Below are 20,142 nucleotides of genomic sequence, written 5' to 3' on the forward strand. Positions count from 1 at the left end.
CAGATTTCAGACTCTCTTAATTTGCTGGTGCTTTGCATCTTTCCTTTGAATGTAGCATCAAACAAAGGTGAAAGATTGATGGACATAGAAAGAGAATCAGCCTTCAAGTGCCTTCCGTGATCCATAGCAGTCCTGCCAATTAGAAATATGCCAGAACACACAGCCTCCTTGTGGGAAGCCTGCGCTATGTGGTGTCCTCTGCCATGAGATGTTGTGTAGCTGACATAAATGAAGAAGGACACAGCATGCTCCAGGGTACACTGCTGGAAAGTTCAGCAGGAGGTCACTCTGCCTTTCAGCTCTAGAGTTGAGGCCTTGGGTGGGGGGACTTTCACTGATGGGAAATGGCTTTATTCCTTTCTCATTAAAGTGGCTTCTGCGTGACCCTTCAACGTTCTCTGTAGTTAAACAAAGTTGACTTTCTCCTTCCGTCTATAGGTCTTAAATCTATTTTAAAAGAAGAAACAATATAGCATTTTCAAAGCCAATATTACTTTTGCTCTCAGTGTTTTTTTTTTTTTTTAGAAAAACAAATCGAGTCACACCTTGCCTGCTTTTCTTTTATTGAGGGAAACATGCAGAGAGAAGTCCACTACTACTTTCTGTTTAATTTTTTTTCCTTAGGGTTGTTGTTTTCCAACGGAGTTGGACTTAGAAGTTACCCTGCTACACTGTTCTCATGGCATTCCCTCCTCATGGAGTACAAGGATTCCTGTCGCTTCTTAAAGGGTGTTGTATAAAACATGAGATTTAAACGGGTGATAAAATCGTTAGAGTACGGGTTATCTGTAAGAGAGGAACCAGAAATGCAGTTATGTCATTCTTCCATATCCATTACTTCACTTGAAAAACTAAATGTAGAATCCTGTGCTTCCTGGTCTGATTGGCACACATTATTAGAGTCACTGCAATGGAACTACTCCTCACTTAAATACAGTGACTTCACCTGAGTTCCATATAGAAGGCAGCAATTACTTGTTTGTTGGTCAAACAAATGTAAAGGGGCCATCCACATGATGATAGTGCACCATGTAGAGGGTGGGCTTCTCTCTAATGTGATGACTTTCAGAGGAAAACACTGTGGTGCCAAGGGCAGTTTCATCTGTCCCCTTCCATATGAGAGTGTATGAAAGTTTCAGCCACTGTGTGATGCGGTGTAAGATGAGGATGAGCTCACAGTACTAGGGCTTGGAATTAGGCTAAACATGACCTGGGGGCTGTTTCCATTTAAGAAAGGTCAAGTACAGAATGTGTTCCTTTCTCCTATACCTTTGAGTGCAACCCCGAAAAACCAGGCTTTTCTTATTATTATTTCCTCTATGTAAGTAAGAGGTAGATGCCATGAGTGTCAGACATTGTGTCACTGTGACAGAATAACCAACAAGCAACTTACAAGGAGGTGTCAGCTCTACCACATCAGGAGCATGGTGAAAAGTACTTTAAATCATCCTATAAGTTAATTTTCTGTTGCTGTCATTAAATACCACGACCATGACACCTTTAGAAAGGAAGAGTTCATTCTGGTGTTCTGTTTCAAGGGGAGAATCCATCATGTCATGGAAAGCATGGCATGGTGACAGGAGCAATGAGTGAACTGATCATGTTCCCAGCCACATACATGGAACAGAGGGAGAACAGAGTATTAAGACCAGGCTACAAATCCTTAAGCCTACTCGTAGTGACATACTTCTACTAGCAAGCTTCTACCTCCTTAATGTTTTCCAAAAAAAAAAAAAAAAAAAAAAAAACCCAACAGGGAACAGGTATTCAATACCTGAGCCTATGGAAAACATTTTTCATCCAAGCCACTAAAATTATGGAACACAAAACCATAAAGGACAGTTTACAGGGATGGTCCAGGGAAGTATCTAGCCCCAGAGATTCATCCATGTCACCTACTTCTTCTAAGAGCCCTGCTTTCTACTTATGCCAATTTCCAGTAGCATCATGATTACTAGGAATACAATGTAGGATTTATTCTCTCATTAAGTCATGGGCCTTCATGATGTATTTACCTCTTACACACACACCCGGACATGTATTGTTCTAGTCTTAAGCCAATCGAGTTGACACCAATGACTCACCTTCACACTGCCGTTGCATGCATATGACACACATAAAGGAACAATGAGGGAACACTTATTTTGACAATTTCATACCTCAATAATATGTATTTTCTCTATGCCAATAGTCATTGGCTCATTTTAATATGAATATAATATTTTTATGCTTGCAAGGAAATTATTTTGACAATGTTAGTCATTGAAGTCATGGTCTTGTGCATGCTAAGCAATCACTGTACTACTAAACTACATCACCAACTATTGAGAAATTTTTAAAAGTTAAGATTTTAAAATGATTCCTGCTTGAGTCAAGATTGGTACCCTCAGACTCATTGTTATAGGATTATAAGCACAAATGGAGGCAGGAGACTATCTCTAGACTGAAGCAAAGAAGCCTTGAATCAGAGTCGTGTAGTCTTTGGTGATATGCAAACCTGGCCTGAGTCTGCAGGAGAGAATGAACATGGGTAACTAGAAGTGGACCATGGGAGACTGCCCAGGGGAGTGCCAACATTCATGAGTTAACCTGGGATGGAAGTTCTCCTGATAATCCAGGGTCCATTACCCTGGTCCATTACTGTACATTCATATGGAGAGAGAATACTTTCTCTTAACTCGATGGCTTTCAGAGGCAAAACATTAAGTACTTCCAGTAACTAGAAGCCAAGGAAAGAATATGGAAGGCTGAAATTGGAAGCAGAAAACAGATAAGGCACTGCTGCCAGACTCTGCTCCCTCTCCAGGGATATCTTTCCCCTTTACTCTTATCATCTTTTATGTAATACCCAAAGTCAACTTGACATGCCAGCTCTAGACTACTCTGTTCCTATTCTCTCTTAAATGCTTTTATCTTTTCTTATTTTTTTCTATTTTTTTCTTTTTCTCTTTCCTTTTGATTGATTTTCTCCACAGAATGCTGTTGTAGCTTCACTGAATGGATTCTCTATGTCTCTAAATTTATCTCAGTCTGATTTTTTTCTCATGAAGATTCTTAGGTCTGCTCTTTTGATAATATCTATTTTGACAGTATCTCAAATGCTTTGGGACACTGTGGTTAGTTTCATTTACATTTTTCCTTATCGACGTTTGAATGTAGTGTTTCATGCCTCTCAGGCATCCATAGATATCTTTCTTCTGCTTGAATGAGTCTATTGGAGGTTATTTTGACTGTGTTTTTATTTGATTCATTGAGCTTTTTCTTTCCAAAATGTATGTGTATACATATGTACATACATACATACATACATATATACACACATACATACAAACATACACACATACATATTTTATCAAAATCTAAGTTTTCTTGAAGAATGTTCATTCCATGTTCATGACTTTTATCTACATGGCCAACTTTCTCAGCCAGTTGTCTGACTTCTTCCCAGATGTTGCTAACTTTTCTTTCTGGGTCTTTATTGAATGTATCCACTTGTTTGTGTCTTCTTTAAGGTCATTTAGGTTTTTTTTTCCAATACAGAAACTTCTGAAATCTTCTCTAGGCCCTTTATCTAGTTCAGGATCTTTCATTTTAGTAGTTGTGGAGCTATGATGACCTTGGAGAAGTCATGTGACTGACTTGAACTTTTTTGTGTTTCTTATAATTCTCGTGATTTGTGCCTCTATTGGTTTAGGTATTTCTTCTATATTGGAGATAAACTTCTTATCAAGCACCTTGTCTTGAAGGATCAATACTCAGTATCATTCACTGCAGAGAAAGCTACTATCATTTTAGCAACAGTATCAAAGTATAAAAAGTAGAAATTTATTTGACAATTACAGCCCAAGGATATATCACCTATGACCATTGGCAAACTACTTTAGAATGCCTGTAAAGTTGGTTTAGAATAAGTTTAGAAATACTAAATTAATGAAATAAAAGGTGGGGAGAAATAGAGCAAAAGCAAGGTTAAATGAAATGGGAAAAAAAATGAGAAGTGGTAAAGAGAGTTATAGAGTAGAAGGGAAAAAGACTAAAAGACTGAAAGAGCCACAAGAAAAATCAAGCCAAAATTTCCCAATATGGAAAAAGACAAAATTATAATAAAGGAAATAAAAATAAAATATGACTACTTTAACTAATAATGTAAAGTCAAAATAGCACTATGGGTTAGGACATAGTTCAGTTAATAATGACTTGCAAGCATAAGAATTTAGTGTTATCCCCAAAGCCCATGTTTAAAATAATCTAGTGTTAAAATACCAATGAGAGGAAAGGCCATCTTTTGAGCTCACTAACCAGACCACTTAGCCTACTTGGTGAGTTCCAAACTAGAGAGAACCTAGTCTCAAAAGAGAAATATGGATGGCACTTGAACAATGATGCTATATGCAGTGCAAACACTTACACACTCATGCATCTATAAACACATGCACAACTCACATATACATATGTGCACACGTGTGCACATGCATACATGCACATGCATTAATGAATGCACACATGCATAATATGCACATATATACAAAAATTCACACATTCATGCACAAAACACAAATGTACAACTTATATGCACATATCATTGCACATATCCATGCACAATATACATACACACACACACATACACACACGCATGCACAAATACACAAACATAAACCACAAAATTCTACTAAATGAAGATGTGGCTAGAAAAAGCAAAGCTAGGAAAGAAAACAAAGAGGAAATATGGGAAGAGATAAAAATTTTGTCCGAAAGAAGGGAGTATAAAGAAACAAAATTGAATGAATACATGAAGGGGAATAACAAAACTACAAACAATTTAAAAAACATTTAAAAAGCAAAGTTAGAAAGACCCACACCCGCGGATCCCGGCCCGCAGCAGCTCTCTGCTCCCAGACCCGGTGAGAGAGAGACCCAACCGCCTGGTCAGGTGGGCACTCCTGAGGCTGCAGAGCGGAAGAGACCACCAACACTGCTCACCCCTGCCCACATCCCTGGCCCAAGAGGAAACTGTATAAGGCCTCTGGGCTCCCGTGGGGGAGGGCCCAGGAGCGGCAGGACTTCTGCGCCTGAGACACCGCCGGAACCTGAAAGAAACAGACCGGATAAACAGTTCTCTGCACCCAAATCCCGTGGGAGGGAGAGCTAAACCTTCAGAGAGGCAGACAAGCCTGGGAAACCAGAAGAGACTGCTCCCTGCACACACATCTCGGACGCCAGAGGAAAAAGCCAAAGACCATCTGGAACCCTGGTGCACTGAAGCTCCCGGAAGGGGCGGCACAGGTCTTCCTGGTTGCTGCCGCTGCAGAGAGCCCCTGGGCAGCACCCCACGAGCGAACCTGAGCCTCGGGACCACAGGTAAGACCAAATTTTCTGCTGCAAGAAAGCTGCCTGGTGAGCTTGGGACACAGGAAAGCAGAATTTCTCTAGGACCGGGCACGTTCTGTGTTTACCGGAAGTCCCACACCCGCGGATCCCGGCCCGCAGCAGCTCTCTGCTCCCAGACCTGGTGAGAGAGAGACCCAACCACCTGGTCAGGTGTGCACTCCTGAGGCTGCAGAGCGGAAGAGACCACCAACTCTGCTCACCCCTGCCCACATCCCTGGCCCAAGAGGAAACTGTATAAGGCCTCTGGGCTCCCGTGGGGAAGGGCCCAGGAGCGGCAGGACCCCTGTGCCTGAGACACCGCCGGAACCTGAAAGAAACAGACCGGATAAACAGTTCTCTGCACCCAAATCCCGTGGGAGGGAGAGCTGAACCTTCAGAGAGGCAGACAAGCCTGGGAAACCAGAAGTGACTGCTCCCTGCACACACATCTCGGACGCCAGAGGAAAAAGCCAAAGACCATCTGGAACCCTGGTGCACTGAAGTTCCCGGAAGGGGCGGCACAGGTCTTCCTGGTTGCTGCCGCTGCAGAGAGCCCCTGGGCAGCACCCCACGAGCGAACCTGAGCCTCGGGACCACAGGTAAGACCAAATTTTCTGCTGCAAGAAAGCTGCCTGGTGAACTCAAGACACAGGCCCACAGGAACAGCTGAAGACCTGTAGAGAGGAAAAACTACACGCCAGAAAGCAGAACACTCTGTCCCCATAACTGACTGAAAGAGAGGAAAACAGGTCTACAGCACTCCTGTCACACAGGCTTATAGGACAGTCTAGCCACTGTCAGAAATAGCAGAACAAAGTAACACTAGAGATAATCTGATGGCGAGAGGCAAGCGCAGGAATCCAAGCAACAGAAACCAAGACTACATGCCATCATCGGAGCCCAATTCTCCCACCAAAACAAACATGGAATATCCAAACACACCAGAAAAGCAAGATCTAGTTACAAAATCATATTTGATCATGATGCTGGAGGACTTCAAGAAAGACATGAACACACTTAGGGAAGCACAGGAAAACATTAATAAACAAGTAAAAGCCTACAGAGAGGAATCGCAAAAATCCCTGAAAGAATTCCAGGAAAACACAATCAAACAGTTGAAGGAATTAAAAATGGAAATAGAAGCAATCAAGAAAGAACACATGGAAACAACCCTGGATATAGAAAACCAAAAGAAGAGAAAAGGAGCTGTAGATACAAGCCTCACCAACAGAATACAAGAGATGGAAGAGAGAATCTCAGGAGCAGAAGATTCCATAGAAATCATTGACTCAACTGTCAAAGATAATGTAAAGCGGAAAAAGCTACTGGTCCAAAACATACAGGAAATCCAGGACTCAATGAGAAGATCAAACCTAAGGATAATAGGTATAGAAGAGAGTGAAGACTCCCAGCTCAAAGGACCAGTAAATATCTTCAACAAAATCATAGAAGAAAACTTCCCTAACCTAAAAAAAGAGATACCCATAGACATACAAGAAGCCTACAGAACTCCAAATAGATTGGACCAGAAAAGAAACACCTCCCGTCACATAATTGTCAAAACACCAAACGCACAAAATAAAGAAAGAATATTAAAAGCAGTAAGGGAAAAAGGTCAAGTAACATATAAAGGGAGACCTATCAGAATCACACCAGACTTCTCGCCAGAAACTATGAAGGCCAGAAGATCCTGGACTGATGTCATACAGACCCTAAGAGAACACAAATGCCAGCCCAGGTTACTGTATCCAGCAAAACTCTCAATTAACATTGATGGAGAAACCAAGATATTCCATGACAAAACCAAATTTACACAATATCTTTCTACAAATCCAGCACTACAAAGGATAATAAATGGTAAAGCCCAACATAAGGAGGCAAGCTATACCCTAGAAGAAGCAAGAAACTAATCGTCTTGGCAACAAAACAAAGAGAATGAAAGCACACAAACATAACCTCACATCCAAATATGAATATAAAGGGAAGCAATAATCACTATTCCTTAATATCTCTCAATATCAATGGCCTCAACTCCCCAATAAAAAGACATAGATTAACAAACTGGATACGCAATGAGGACCCTTCATTCTGCTGCCTACAGGAAACACACCTCAGAGACAAAGACAGACACTACCTCAGAGTGAAAGGCTGGAAAACAACTTTCCAAGCAAATGGTCAGAAGAAGCAAGCTGGAGTAGCCATTCTAATATCAAATAAAATCAATTTCCAACTAAAAGTCATCAAAAAAGATAAGGAAGGACACTTCATATTCATCAAAGGAAAAATCCACCAAGATGAACTCTCAATCCTAAATATCTATGCCCCAAATACAAGGGCACCTACATATGTAAAAGAAACCTTACTAAAGCTCAAAGCACACAATGCACCTCACACAATAATAGTGGGAGACTTCAACACCCCACTCTCATCAATGGACAGATCATGGAAACAGAAATTAAACAGTGATGTCGACAGACTAAGAGAAGTCATGAGCCAAATGGACTTAACGGATATTTATAGAACATTCTATCCTAAAGCAAAAGGATATACCTTCTTCTCAGCTCCTCATGGTACTTTCTCCAAAATTGACCATATAATTGGTCAAAAAACGGGCCTCAACAGGTACAGAAAGATAGAGATAATCCCATGCATGCTATCGGACCACCACGGCCTAAAACTGGTCTTCAATAACAATAAGGGAAGAATGCCCACATATACGTGGAAATTGAACAATGCTCTACTCAATGATAACCTGGTCAAGGAAGAAATAAAGAAAGAAATTAAAAACTTTTTAGAATTTAATGAAAATGAAGATACAACATACCCAAACTTATGGGACACAATGAAAGCTGTGCTAAGAGGAAAACTCATAGCGCTGAGTGCCTGCAGAAAGAAACAGGAAAGAGCATATGTCAGCAGCTTGACAGCACACCTAAAAGCTCTAGAACAAAAAGAAGCAAATACACCCAGGAGGAGTAGAAGGCAGGAAATAATCAAACTCAGAGCTGAAATCAACCAAGTAGAAACAAAAAGGACCATAGAAAGAATCAACAGAACCAAAAGTTGGTTCTTTGAGAAAATCAACAAGATAGATAAACCCTTAGCCAGACTAACGAGAGGACACAGAGAGTGCGTCCAAATTAACAAAATTAGAAATGAAAAGGGAGACATAACTACAGATTCAGAGGAAATTCAAAAAATCATCAGATCTTACTATAAAAACCTATATTCAACAAAATTTGAAAATCTTCAGGAAATGGACAATTTCCTAGACAGATACCAGGTATCGAAGTTAAATCAGGAACAGATAAACCAGTTAAACAACCCCATAACTCCTAAGGAAATAGAAGCAGTCATTAAAGGTCTTCCAACCAAAAAGAGCCCAGGTCCAGACGGGTTTAGTGCAGAATTCTATCAAACCTTCATAGAAGACCTCATACCAATATTATCCAAACTATTCCACAAAATTGAAACAGATGGAGCACTACCGAATTCCTTCTACGAAGCCACAATTACTCTTATACCTAAACCACACAAAGACACAACAAAGAAAGAGAACTTTAGACCAATTTCCCTTATGAATATCGACGCAAAAATACTCAATAAAATTCTGGCAAACCGAATTCAAGAGCACATCAAAACAATCATCCACCATGATCAAGTAGGCTTCATCCCAGGCATGCAGGGATGGTTTAATATACGGAAAACCATCAACGTGATCCATCATATAAACAAACTGAAAGAACAAAACCACATGATCATTTCATTAGATGCTGAGAAAGCATTTGACAAAATTCAACACCCCTTCATGATAAAAGTCCTGGAAAGAATAGGAATTCTAGGCCCATACCTAAACATAGAAAAAGCCATATACAGCAAACCAGTTGCTAACATTAAACTAAATGGAGAGAAACTCGAAGCAATCCCACTAAAATCAGGGACTAGACAAGGCTGCCCACTCTCTCCCTACTTATTCAATATAGTTCTTGAAGTTCTAGCCAGAGCAATCAGACAACAAAAGGAGATCAAGGGGATACAGATCGGAAAAGAAGAGGTCAAAATATCACTATTAGTATATTTAAGTGATCCCAAAAGTTCCACCAGAGAACTACTAAAGCTGATAAACAAATTCAGCAAAGTGGCTGGGTATAAAATTAACTCAAATCAGTTGCCTTCCTCTATACAAAAGAGAAACAAGCCGAGAAAGAAATTAGGGAAACGACACCCTTCATAATAGACCCAAATAATATAAAGTACCTCGATGTGACTTTAACCAAGCGAGTAAAAGATCTGTACAATAAGAACTTCAAGACACTGAGGAAAGAAATTGAAGAAGACCTCAGAAGATGGAAAGATCTCCCATGCTCATGGATTGGCAGGATTAATATAGTAAAAATGGCCATTTTACCAAAAGCAATCTACAGATTCAATGCAATCCCCATCAAAATACCAATCCAATTCTTCAAAGAGTTAGACAGAACAATTTGCAAATTCATCTGGAATAACAAAAAACCCAGGATAGCTAAAGCTATCCTCAACAATAAAAGGACTTCAGGGGGAATCACTATCCCTGAACTCAAGCAGTATTGCAGAGCAATAGTGATAAAAACTGCATGGTATTGGTACAGAGACAGACAGATAGACCAATGGAATAGAATTGAAGACCCAGAAATGAACCCACACACCTATGGTCACTTGATTTTTGACAAAGGAGCCAAAACCATCCAATGGAAAAAAGATAGCATTTTCAGCAAATGGTGCTGGTTCAACTGGAGGGCAACATGTAGAAGAATGCAGATCGATCCATGCTTATCACCCTGTACAAAGCTTAAGTCCAAGTGGATCAAGGACCTCCACATCAAACCAGACACACTCAAACTAATAGAAGAAAAACTAGGGAAGCATCTGGAACACATGGGCACTGGAAAAAATTTCCTGAACAAAACACCAATGGCTTATGCTCTAAGATCAAGAATCGACAAATGGGATCTCATAAAACTGCAAAGCTTCTGTAAGGCAAAGGACACGGTGGTTAGGACAAAACGGCAACCAACAGATTGGGAAAAGATCTTTACCAATCCTACAACAGATAGAGGCCTTATATCCAAAATATACAAAGAACTCAAGAAGTTAGACCGCAGGGAAACAAATAACCCTATTAAAAAATGGGGTTCAGAGCTAAACAAAGAATTCACAGCTGAGGAATGCCGAATGGCAGAGAAACACCTAAAGAAATGTTCAACATCTTTAGTCATAAGGGAAATGCAAATCAAAACAACCCTGAGATTTCACCTCACACCAGTGAGAATGGCTAAGATCAAAAACTCAGGTGACAGCAGATGCTGGCGAGGATGTGGAGAAAGAGGAACACTCCTCCATTGTTGGTGGGATTGCAGACTGGTAAAACCATTCTGGAAATCAGTCTGGAGGTTCCTCAGAAAATTGGACATTGAACTGCCTGAGGATCCAGCTATACCTCTCTTGGGCATATACCCAAAAGATGCCTCAACATATAAAAGAGACACGTGCTCCACTATGTTCATCGCAGCCTTATTTATAATAGCCAGAAAATGGAAAGAACCGAGATGCCCTTCAACAGAGGAATGGATACAGAAAATGTGGTACATCTACACAATGGAATATTACTCAGCTATCAAAAACAACGAGTCTATGAAATTCGTAGGCAAATGGTTGGAACTGGAAAATATCATCCTGAGTGAGCTAACCCAATCACAGAAAGACATACATGGTATGCACTCATTGATAAGTGGCTATTAGCCCAAATGCTTGAATTACCCTAGATGCTTAGAACAAACGAAACTCAAGACAGATGATCAAAATGTGAATGCTTCACTCCTTCTTTAAATGAGGAAAAAGAATACCCTTGGCTGGGAAGGGAGAGGCAAAGATTAAAACAGAGACTGAAGGAACACCCATTCAGAGCCTGCCCCACAGGTGGCCCATACATATACAGCCACCCAATTGGACAAGATGGATGAAGCAAAGAAGTGCAGGCCGACAGGAGCCGGATGTAGATCGCTCCTGAGAGACACAGCCAGAATACAGCAAATACAGAGGCGAATGCCAGCAGCAAACCACTGATCTGAGAATAGGTCCCCTATTGAAGGAATCAGAGAAAGAACTGGAAGAGCTTGAAGGGGCTCGAGACCCCAAAAGTACAACAATGTCAAGCAACCAGAGCTTCCAGGGACTAAGCCACTACCTAAAGACTATATATGGACTGACCCTGGACTCTGACCCCATAGGTAGCAATGAATATCCTAGTAAGAGCACCAGTGGAAGGGGAAGCCCTGGGTCCTGCTAAGACTGAACCCCCAGGAACTAGACTATGGGGGGAGGGCGGCAATGGGGGGAGGGTTGGGAGGGGAACACACATAAGGAAGGGGAGGGGGGAGGGGGATTTTGCCCAGAAACCGGGAAAGGGAATAACACTTGAAATGTATATAAGAGGCAGAGAGCCCCTGGGCAGCACCCCACGAGCGAACTTGAGCCTCGGGACCACAGGTAAGACCAAATTTTCTGCTGCAAGAAAGCTGCCTGGTGAGCTTGGGACACACGGAAGCAGAATTTCTCTAGAACCGGGCACGTTCTGTGTTTACCGGAAGTCCCACACCCGCGGATCCCGGCCCGCAGCAGCTCTCTGCTCCCAGACCCGGTGAGAGAGAGACCCAACCGCCTGGTCAGGTGGGCACTCCTGAGGCTGCAGAGCGGAAGAGACCACCAACACTGCTCACCCCTGCCCACATCCCTGGCCCAAGAGGAAACTGTATAAGGCCTCTGGGCTCCCGTGGGGGAGGGCCCAGGAGCGGCAGGACCCCTGCCGGAGACACCGCCGGACCCTGAAGGAAACAGACCGGATAAACCGTTCTCTGCACCCAAATCCCGTGGGAGGGAGAGCTAAACCTTCAGAGAGGCAGACAGGCCTGGGAAACCAGAAGAGACTGCTCCCTGCACACACATCTCGGACGCCAGAGGAAAAAGCCAAAGACCATCTGGAACCCTGGTGCACTGAAGCTCCCGGAAGGGGCGGCACAGGTCTTCCTGGTTGCTGCCGCTGCAGAGAGCCCCTGGACAGCACCCCACGAGCAAACCTGAGCCTCGGGACCACAGGTAAGACCAAATTTTCTGCTGCAAGAAAGCTGCCTGGTGAACTCAAGACACAGGCCCACAGGAACAGCTGAAGACCTGTAGAGAGGAAAAACTACACGCCCGAAAGCAGAACACTCTGTCCCCATAACTGACTGAAAGAGAGGAAAACAGGTCTACAGCACTCCTGACACACAGGCTTATAGGACAGTCTAGCCACTGTCAGAAATAGCAGAACAAAGTAACACTAGAGATAATCTGATGGCGAGAGGCAAGCGCAGGAACCCAAGCAACAGAAACCAAGACTACATGCCATCATCGGAGCCCAATTCTCCCACCAAAACAAACATGGAATATCCAAACACACCAGAAAAGCAAGATCTAGTTTCAAAATCATATTTGATCATGATGCTGGAGGACTTCAGGAAAGACCTGAACACACTTAGGGAAGCACAGGAAAACATTAATAAACAAGTAAAAGCCTACAGAGAGGAATCGCAAAAATCCCTGAAAGAATTCCAGGAAAACACAATCAAACAGTTGAAGGAATTAAAAATGGAAATAGAAGCAATCAAGAAAGAACACATGGAAACAACCCTGGATATAGAAAACCAAAAGAAGAGACAAGGAGCTGTAGATACAAGCTTCACCAACAGAATACAAGAGATGGAAGAGAGAATCTCAGGAGCAGAAGATTCCATAGAAATCATTGACTCAACTGTCAAAGATAATGTAAAGCAGAAAAAGCTACTGGTCCAAAACATACAGGAAATCCAGGACTCAATGAGAAGATCAAACCTAAGGATAATAGGTATAGAAGAGAGTGAAGACTCCCAGCTCAAAGGACCAGTAAATATCTTCAACAAAATCATAGAAGAAAACTTCCCTAACCTAAAAAAAGAGATACCCATAGACATACAGGAAGCCTACAGAACTCCAAATAGATTGGACCAGAAAAGAAACACCTCCCGTCACATAATTGTCAAAACACCAAACGCACAAAATAAAGAAAGAATATTAAAAGCAGTAAGGGAAAAAGGTCAAGTAACATATAAAGGGAGACCTATCAGAATCACACCAGACTTCTCGCCAGAAACTATGAAGGCCAGAAGATCCTGGACTGATGTTATACAGAAACTAAGAGAACACAAATGCCAGCCCAGATTACTGTATCCAGCAAAACTCTCAATTAACATTGATGGAGAAACCAAGATATTCCATGACAAAACCAAATTTACACAATATCTTTCTACAAATCCAGCACTACAAAGGATAATAAATGGTAAAGCCCAACATAAGGAGGCAAGGTATACCCTAGAAGAAGCAAGAAACTAATCGTCTTGGCAACAAAACAAAGAGAATGAAAGCACACAAACATAACCTCACATCCAAATATGAATATAACGGGAAGCAATAATCACTATTCCTTAATATCTCTCAATATCAATGGCCTCAACTCCCCAATAAAAAGACATAGATTAACAAACTGGATACGCAACGAGGACCCTGCATTCTGCTGCCTACAGGAAACACACCTCAGAGACAAAGACAGACACTACCTCAGAGTGAAAGGCTGGAAAACAACTTTCCAAGCAAATGGTCAGAAGAAGCAAGCTGGAGTAGCCATTCTAATATCAAATAAAATCAATTTCCAACTAAAAGTCATCAAAAAAGATAAGGAAGGACACTTCATATTCATCAAAGGAAAAATCAACCAAGATGAACTCTCAATCCTAAATATCTATGCCCCAAATACAAGGGCACCTACATATGTAAAAGAAACCTTACTAAAGCTCAAAACACACATTGCACCTCACACAATAATAGTGGGAGATTTCAACACCCCACTCTCATCAATGGACAGATCATGGAAACAGAAATTAAACAGTGATGTAGACAGACTAAGAGAAGTCATGAGCCAAATGGACTTAACGGATATTTATAGAACATTCTATCCTAAAGCAAAAGGATATACCTTCTTCTCAGCTCCTCATGGTACTTTCTCCAAAATTGACCATATAATTGGTCAAAAAACGGGCCTCAACAGGTACAGAAAGATAGAAATAATCCCATGCGTGCTATCGGACCACCACGGCCTAAAACTGGTCTTCAATAACAATAAGGGAAGAATGCCCACATATACGTGGAAATTGAACAATGCTCTACTCAATGATAACCTGGTCAAGGAAGAAATAAAGAAAGAAATTAAAAACTTTTTAGAATTTAATGAAAATGAAGATACAACATACTCAAACTTATGGGACACAATGAAAGCTGTGCTAAGAGGAAAACTCATAGCGCTGAGTGCCTGCAGAAAGAAACAGGAAAGAGCATATGTCAGCAGCTTGACAGCACACCTAAAAGCTCTAGAACAAAAAGAAGCAAATACACCCAGGAGGAGTAGAAGGCAGGAAATAATCAAACTCAGAGCTGAAATCAACCAAGTAGAAACAAAAAGGACCATAGAAAGAATCAACAGAACCAAAAGTTGGTTCTTTGAGAAAATCAACAAGATAGATAAACCCTTAGCCAGACTAACGAGAGGACACAGAGAGTGTGTCCAAATTAACAAAATCAGAAATGAAAAGGGAGACATAACTACAGATTCGGAGGAAATTCAAAAAATCATCAGATCTTACTATAAAAACCTATATTCAACAAAATTTGAAAATCTTCAGGAAATGGACAATTTCCTAGACAGATACCAGGTATCGAAGTTAAATCAGGAACAGATAAACCAGTTAAACAACCCCATAACTCCTAAGGAAATAGAAGCAGTCATTAAAGGTCTCCCAACCAAAAAGAGCCCAGGTCCAGACGGGTTTAGTGCAGAATTCTATCAAACCTTCATAGAAGACCTCATACCAATATTATCCAAACTATTCCACAAAATTGAAACAGATGGAGCCCTACCGAATTCCTTCTATGAAGCCACAATTACTCTTATACCTAAACCACACAAAGACACAACAAAGAAAGAGAACTTCAGACCAATTTCCCTTATGAATATCGACGCAAAAATACTCAATAAAATTCTGGCAAACCGAATTCAAGAGCACATCAAAACAATCATCCACCATGATCAAGTAGGCTTCATCCCAGGCATGCAGGGATGGTTTAATATACGGAAAACCATCAACGTGATCCATTATATAAACAAAGTGAAAGAACAGAACCACATGATCATTTCATTAGATGCTGAGAAAGCATTTGACAAAATTCAACACCCCTTCATGATAAAAGTCCTGGAAAGAATAGGAATTCAAGGCCCATACCTAAACATAGTAAAAGCCATATACAGCAAACCAGTTGCTTACATTAAACTAAATGGAGAGAAACTTGAAGCAATCCCACTAAAATCAGGGACTAGACAAGGCTGCCCACTCTCTCCCTACTTATTCAATATAGTTCTTGAAGTTCTAGCCAGAGCAATCAGACAACAAAAGGAGATCAAAGGGATACAGATCGGAAAAGAAGAGGTCAAAATATCACTATTTGCAGATGACATGATAGTATATTTAAGTGATCCCAAAAGTTCCACCAGAGAACTACTAAAGCTGATAAACAACTTCAGCAAAGTGGCTGGGTATAAAATTAACTCAAATAAATCAGTTGCCTTCCTCTATACAAAAGAGAAACAAGCCGAGAAAGAAATTAGGGAAACGACACCCTTCATAATAGACCCAAATAATATAAAGTACCTCGGTGTGACTTTAACCAAGCAAGTAAAAGATCTGTACAATAAGAACTTCAAGACACTGAGGAAAGAAATTGAAGAAGACCTCAGAAGATGGAAAGATCTCCCATGCTCATGGATTGGCAGGATTAATATGGTAAAAATGGCCATTTTACCAAAAGCAATCTACAGATTCAATGCAATCCCCATCAAAATACCAATCCAATTCTTCAAAGAGTTAGACAGAACAATTTGCAAATTCATCTGGAATAACAAAAAACCCAGGATAGCTAAAGCTATCCTCAACAATAAAAGGACTTCAGGGGGAATCACTATCCCTGAACTCAAGCAGTATTACAGAGCAATAGTGATAAAAACTGCATGGTATTGGTACAGAGACAGACAGATAGACCAATGGAATAGAATTGAAGACCCAGAAATGAACCCACACACCTATGGTCACTTGATTTTTGACAAAGGAGCCAAAACCATCCAATGGAAAAAAGATAGTATTTTCAGCAAATGGTGCTGGTTCAACTGGAGGGCAACATGTAGAAGAATGCAGATCGATCCATCCTTATCACCCTGTACAAAGCTTAAGTCCAAGTGGATCAAGGACCTCCACATCAAACCAGACACACTCAAACTAATAGAAGAAAAACTAGGGAAGCATCTGGAACACATGGGCACTGGAAAAAATTTCCTGAACAAAACACCAATGGCTTATGCTCTAAGATCAAGAATCGACAAATGGGATCTCATAAAACTGCAAAGCTTCTGTAAGGCAAAGGACACTGTGGTTAGGACAAAACGGCAACCAACAGATTGGGAAAAGATCTTTACCAATCCTACAACAGATAGAGGCCTTATTTCCAAAATATACAAAGAACTCAAGAAGTTAGACCGCAGGGAAACAAATAACCCTATTAAAAAATGGGGTTCAGAGCTAAACAAAGAATTCACAGCTGAGGAATGCCGAATGGCAGAGAAACACCTAAAGAAATGTTCAACATCTTTAGTCATAAGGGAAATGCAAATCAAAACAACCCTGAGATTTCACCTCACACCAGTGCGATAGGCTAAGATCAAAAACTCAGGTGACAGCAGATGCTGGCGAGGATGTGGAGAAAGAGGAACACTCCTCCATTGTTGGTGGGATTGCAGACTGGTAAAACCATTCTGGAAATCAGTCTGGAGGTTCCTCAGAAAATTGGACATTGAACTGCCTGATGATCCAGCTATACCTCTCTTGGGCATATACCCAAAAGATGCCTCAACATATAAAAGAGACACGTGCTCCACTATGTTCATCGCAGCCTTATTTATAATAGCCAGAAGCTGGAAAGAACCCAGATGCCCTTCAACAGAGGAATGGATACAGAAAATGTGGTACATCTACACAATGGAATATTACTCAGCTATCAAAAACAACGAGTTTATGAAATTCGTAGGCAAATGGTTGGAACTGGAAAATATCATCCTGAGTGAGCTAACCCAATCACAGAAAGACATACATGGTATGCACTCATTGATAAGTGGCTATTAGCCCAAATGCTTGAATTACCCTAGATCCCTAGAACAAACGAAACTCAAGACGGATGATCAAAATGTGAATGCTTCACTCCTTCTTTAAATGAGGAAAAAGAATACCCTTGGCAGGGAAGGGAGAGGCAAAGATTAAAACAGAGACTGAAGGAACACCCATTCAGAGCCTGCCCCACATGTGGCCCATACATATACAGCCACCCAATTAGACAAGATGGATGAAGCAAAGAAGTGCAGACCGACAGGAGCCGGATGTAGATCGCTCCTGAGAGACACAGCCAGAATACAGCAAATATAGAGGCGAATGCCAGCAGCAAACCACTGATCTGAGAATAGGTCCCCTATTGAAGGAATCAGAGAAAGAACTGGAAGAGCTTGAAGGGGCTCGAGACCCCAAAAGTACAACAATGCCAAGCAACCAGAGCTTCCAGGGACTAAGCCACTACCTAAAGACTATACATGGACTGACCCTGGACTCTGACCCCATAGGTAGCAATGAATATCCTAGTAACAGCACCAGTGGAAGGGGAAGCCCTGGGTCCTGCTAAGACTGAACCCACAGTGAACTAGTCTATGGGGGGAGGGCGGCAATGGGGGGAGGGTTGGGAGGGGAACACCCATAAGGAAGGGGAGGGGGGAGGGGGATGTTTGCCCGGAAACCGGGAAAGGGAATAACACTCGAAATGTATATAAGAAATATTCAAGTTAATAAAAAAAAAAAAAAAAAAAAAAGAAATACTCAAGTTAATAAAAAAAAAAAAAAGAAAAGAAATGTATATAAGAAATACTCAAGTTAATAAAAAAAAAAAAGAAATGTAAATAAGAAATACCCAAGTTAATAAAGATGGAGGGAAAAAAAAAAAGCAAAGTTAGAAATACTATTAAAAATGTAGTTAAAGAAGAAGAGGAAGAGATACATTATATGGTATTTAAAAAGATGAGGCATTCAGAAAGCTCCCTCTGGGTCTTAGGAGATCAGAGCACACCAGGTCTGTGTACAAAGTGGAAGGATTTTGTGCTTCCTGCTATTATTGAGACTGTATTGAGCACATATCTGGTGTCTTGCAATCCTGTCTCCACTATTGTAGATTTACTCTTTCTGTACTCATATTGTCTTCCTTGGTTTATCGCAGTCTCCTGAGATTCTTCAGGTAGTATCATCCCAGAGTAAATAAATGATGCTTTAGATGAGCGATATCTGAGAAATGTGTTGGGAGTACGGGAAACAACCACTTCTCTAAGAGCCCTACAAGTTCACATTTAAGGACAGCCAGAGTTCAACAGCAGTGCTGGAGGGACACAGCTGTATTATCATGTTTTAGAACTTGGAGGTCCTGCAGTCTACGGACATGAAGAACCAAGAGGTGACTTCAGACTCTAATTCACCCACTGGACTCAGAAAGATATCAAACTCCAGTTATTTGGTAATGTGATCCCATGGCATCCCAATGACTGGTGAGCTCTTTTTCCCTATAGAGGTTTGGAGATCCCTTAATAGCCTGAGCTGAGCCTCCTGCCACATGCATTCTTTGTCAAGTCATCCCAGATCTTCATTCTCTTCATAAATTCATCCCTTCAGTCACAGTCTTTGGAAAGTCAGTTGCTCTTCCTTTCCCCAACCCAGAGAACTGGGTAGACAAGACCATGTTGTGCTTTCTTCTCTGTGTATCTTTTTTGATTCCTGTTCTTTTCCAGCACCTTTCACTTCCTACTTTTTCTCTTTAGAATACAGTCTATATGGTCTATACTTTATTATGATTCTGTCTTTTACTGGTTCATAGGAAGACAGCCTCTAGTCTACTATCTTACTCAACTACCGTCCTTTCATGTGACAGAGCTGGAATTTGACTTCCACATGTGAATTTCTCCTTGCAATTTATGCTATTCATCATATCATTCTCCCCGGCCTTCCTCCAGTAACTGGAGATAGTTATTTGAGAAGGTCAAAGTGAGCTTCATTTTAAGAAAAGGAGGCACTTGGAATGAAGCAGAGGTAAAAAGTATGAACTCCACATTTAATTAAATGTGAAAACCTGCCCTTTTGCCAATTCATGGTTTATAGGCAGAATCTTGGATATTTCAAGCTGAATTGTGTTAAGTTTATAGTCTTTACCTTCTCTCAAATCTTTAAAACCCTTGTTCAACAATCCATGGGATTTTTTAATCTCAAATTTTTAGCTTAGATAAATGGTGTTATATGTTTTTGAAAAAACAATCTGAGGAGGCAATTTGATGACCTTTCTAATTTCTTCCTAGTGTTTATTTTACCAGACTGACATCAGAAAACTCTCTGAGAAAAATGGGCTTTTCACAGAATATCATGCTATTATTGTCCATTTCACCTGGTATATGAACTTGGGTGTTTCCTTAAAATTTTATATGGTTCTAATTTCCCCTCCCTTGATGCTGATAACTTGTTTTATATAATGTGTGCTATATATAGGCTG

General features: G+C 40.9%; 1 protein-coding gene across 1 annotated transcript in view; it reads right to left on the reverse strand.

Annotated features, from left to right (window-relative positions):
• Positions 1-658: 658 nt before the first annotated feature.
• Zfp748-ps2 (zinc finger protein 748, pseudogene 2) overlaps positions 659-20,142 on the reverse strand; it is a 29,006-nt gene continuing 9,522 nt past the window's right edge. Inside the window, exon 3 of the mRNA XM_087640483.1 lies at positions 659-786. Within this exon, the coding sequence (XP_087496609.1) occupies positions 659-786 (128 nt within the window). The remainder of the gene's footprint in view (positions 787-20,142) is intronic.

Source organism: Rattus norvegicus, chromosome 2 (assembly GCF_021556685.1).
Source record: "Rattus norvegicus strain SHRSP/BbbUtx chromosome 2, alternate assembly SHRSP_T2T, whole genome shotgun sequence".
NCBI classification, from domain to species: Eukaryota; Metazoa; Chordata; class Mammalia; order Rodentia; family Muridae; genus Rattus; species Rattus norvegicus.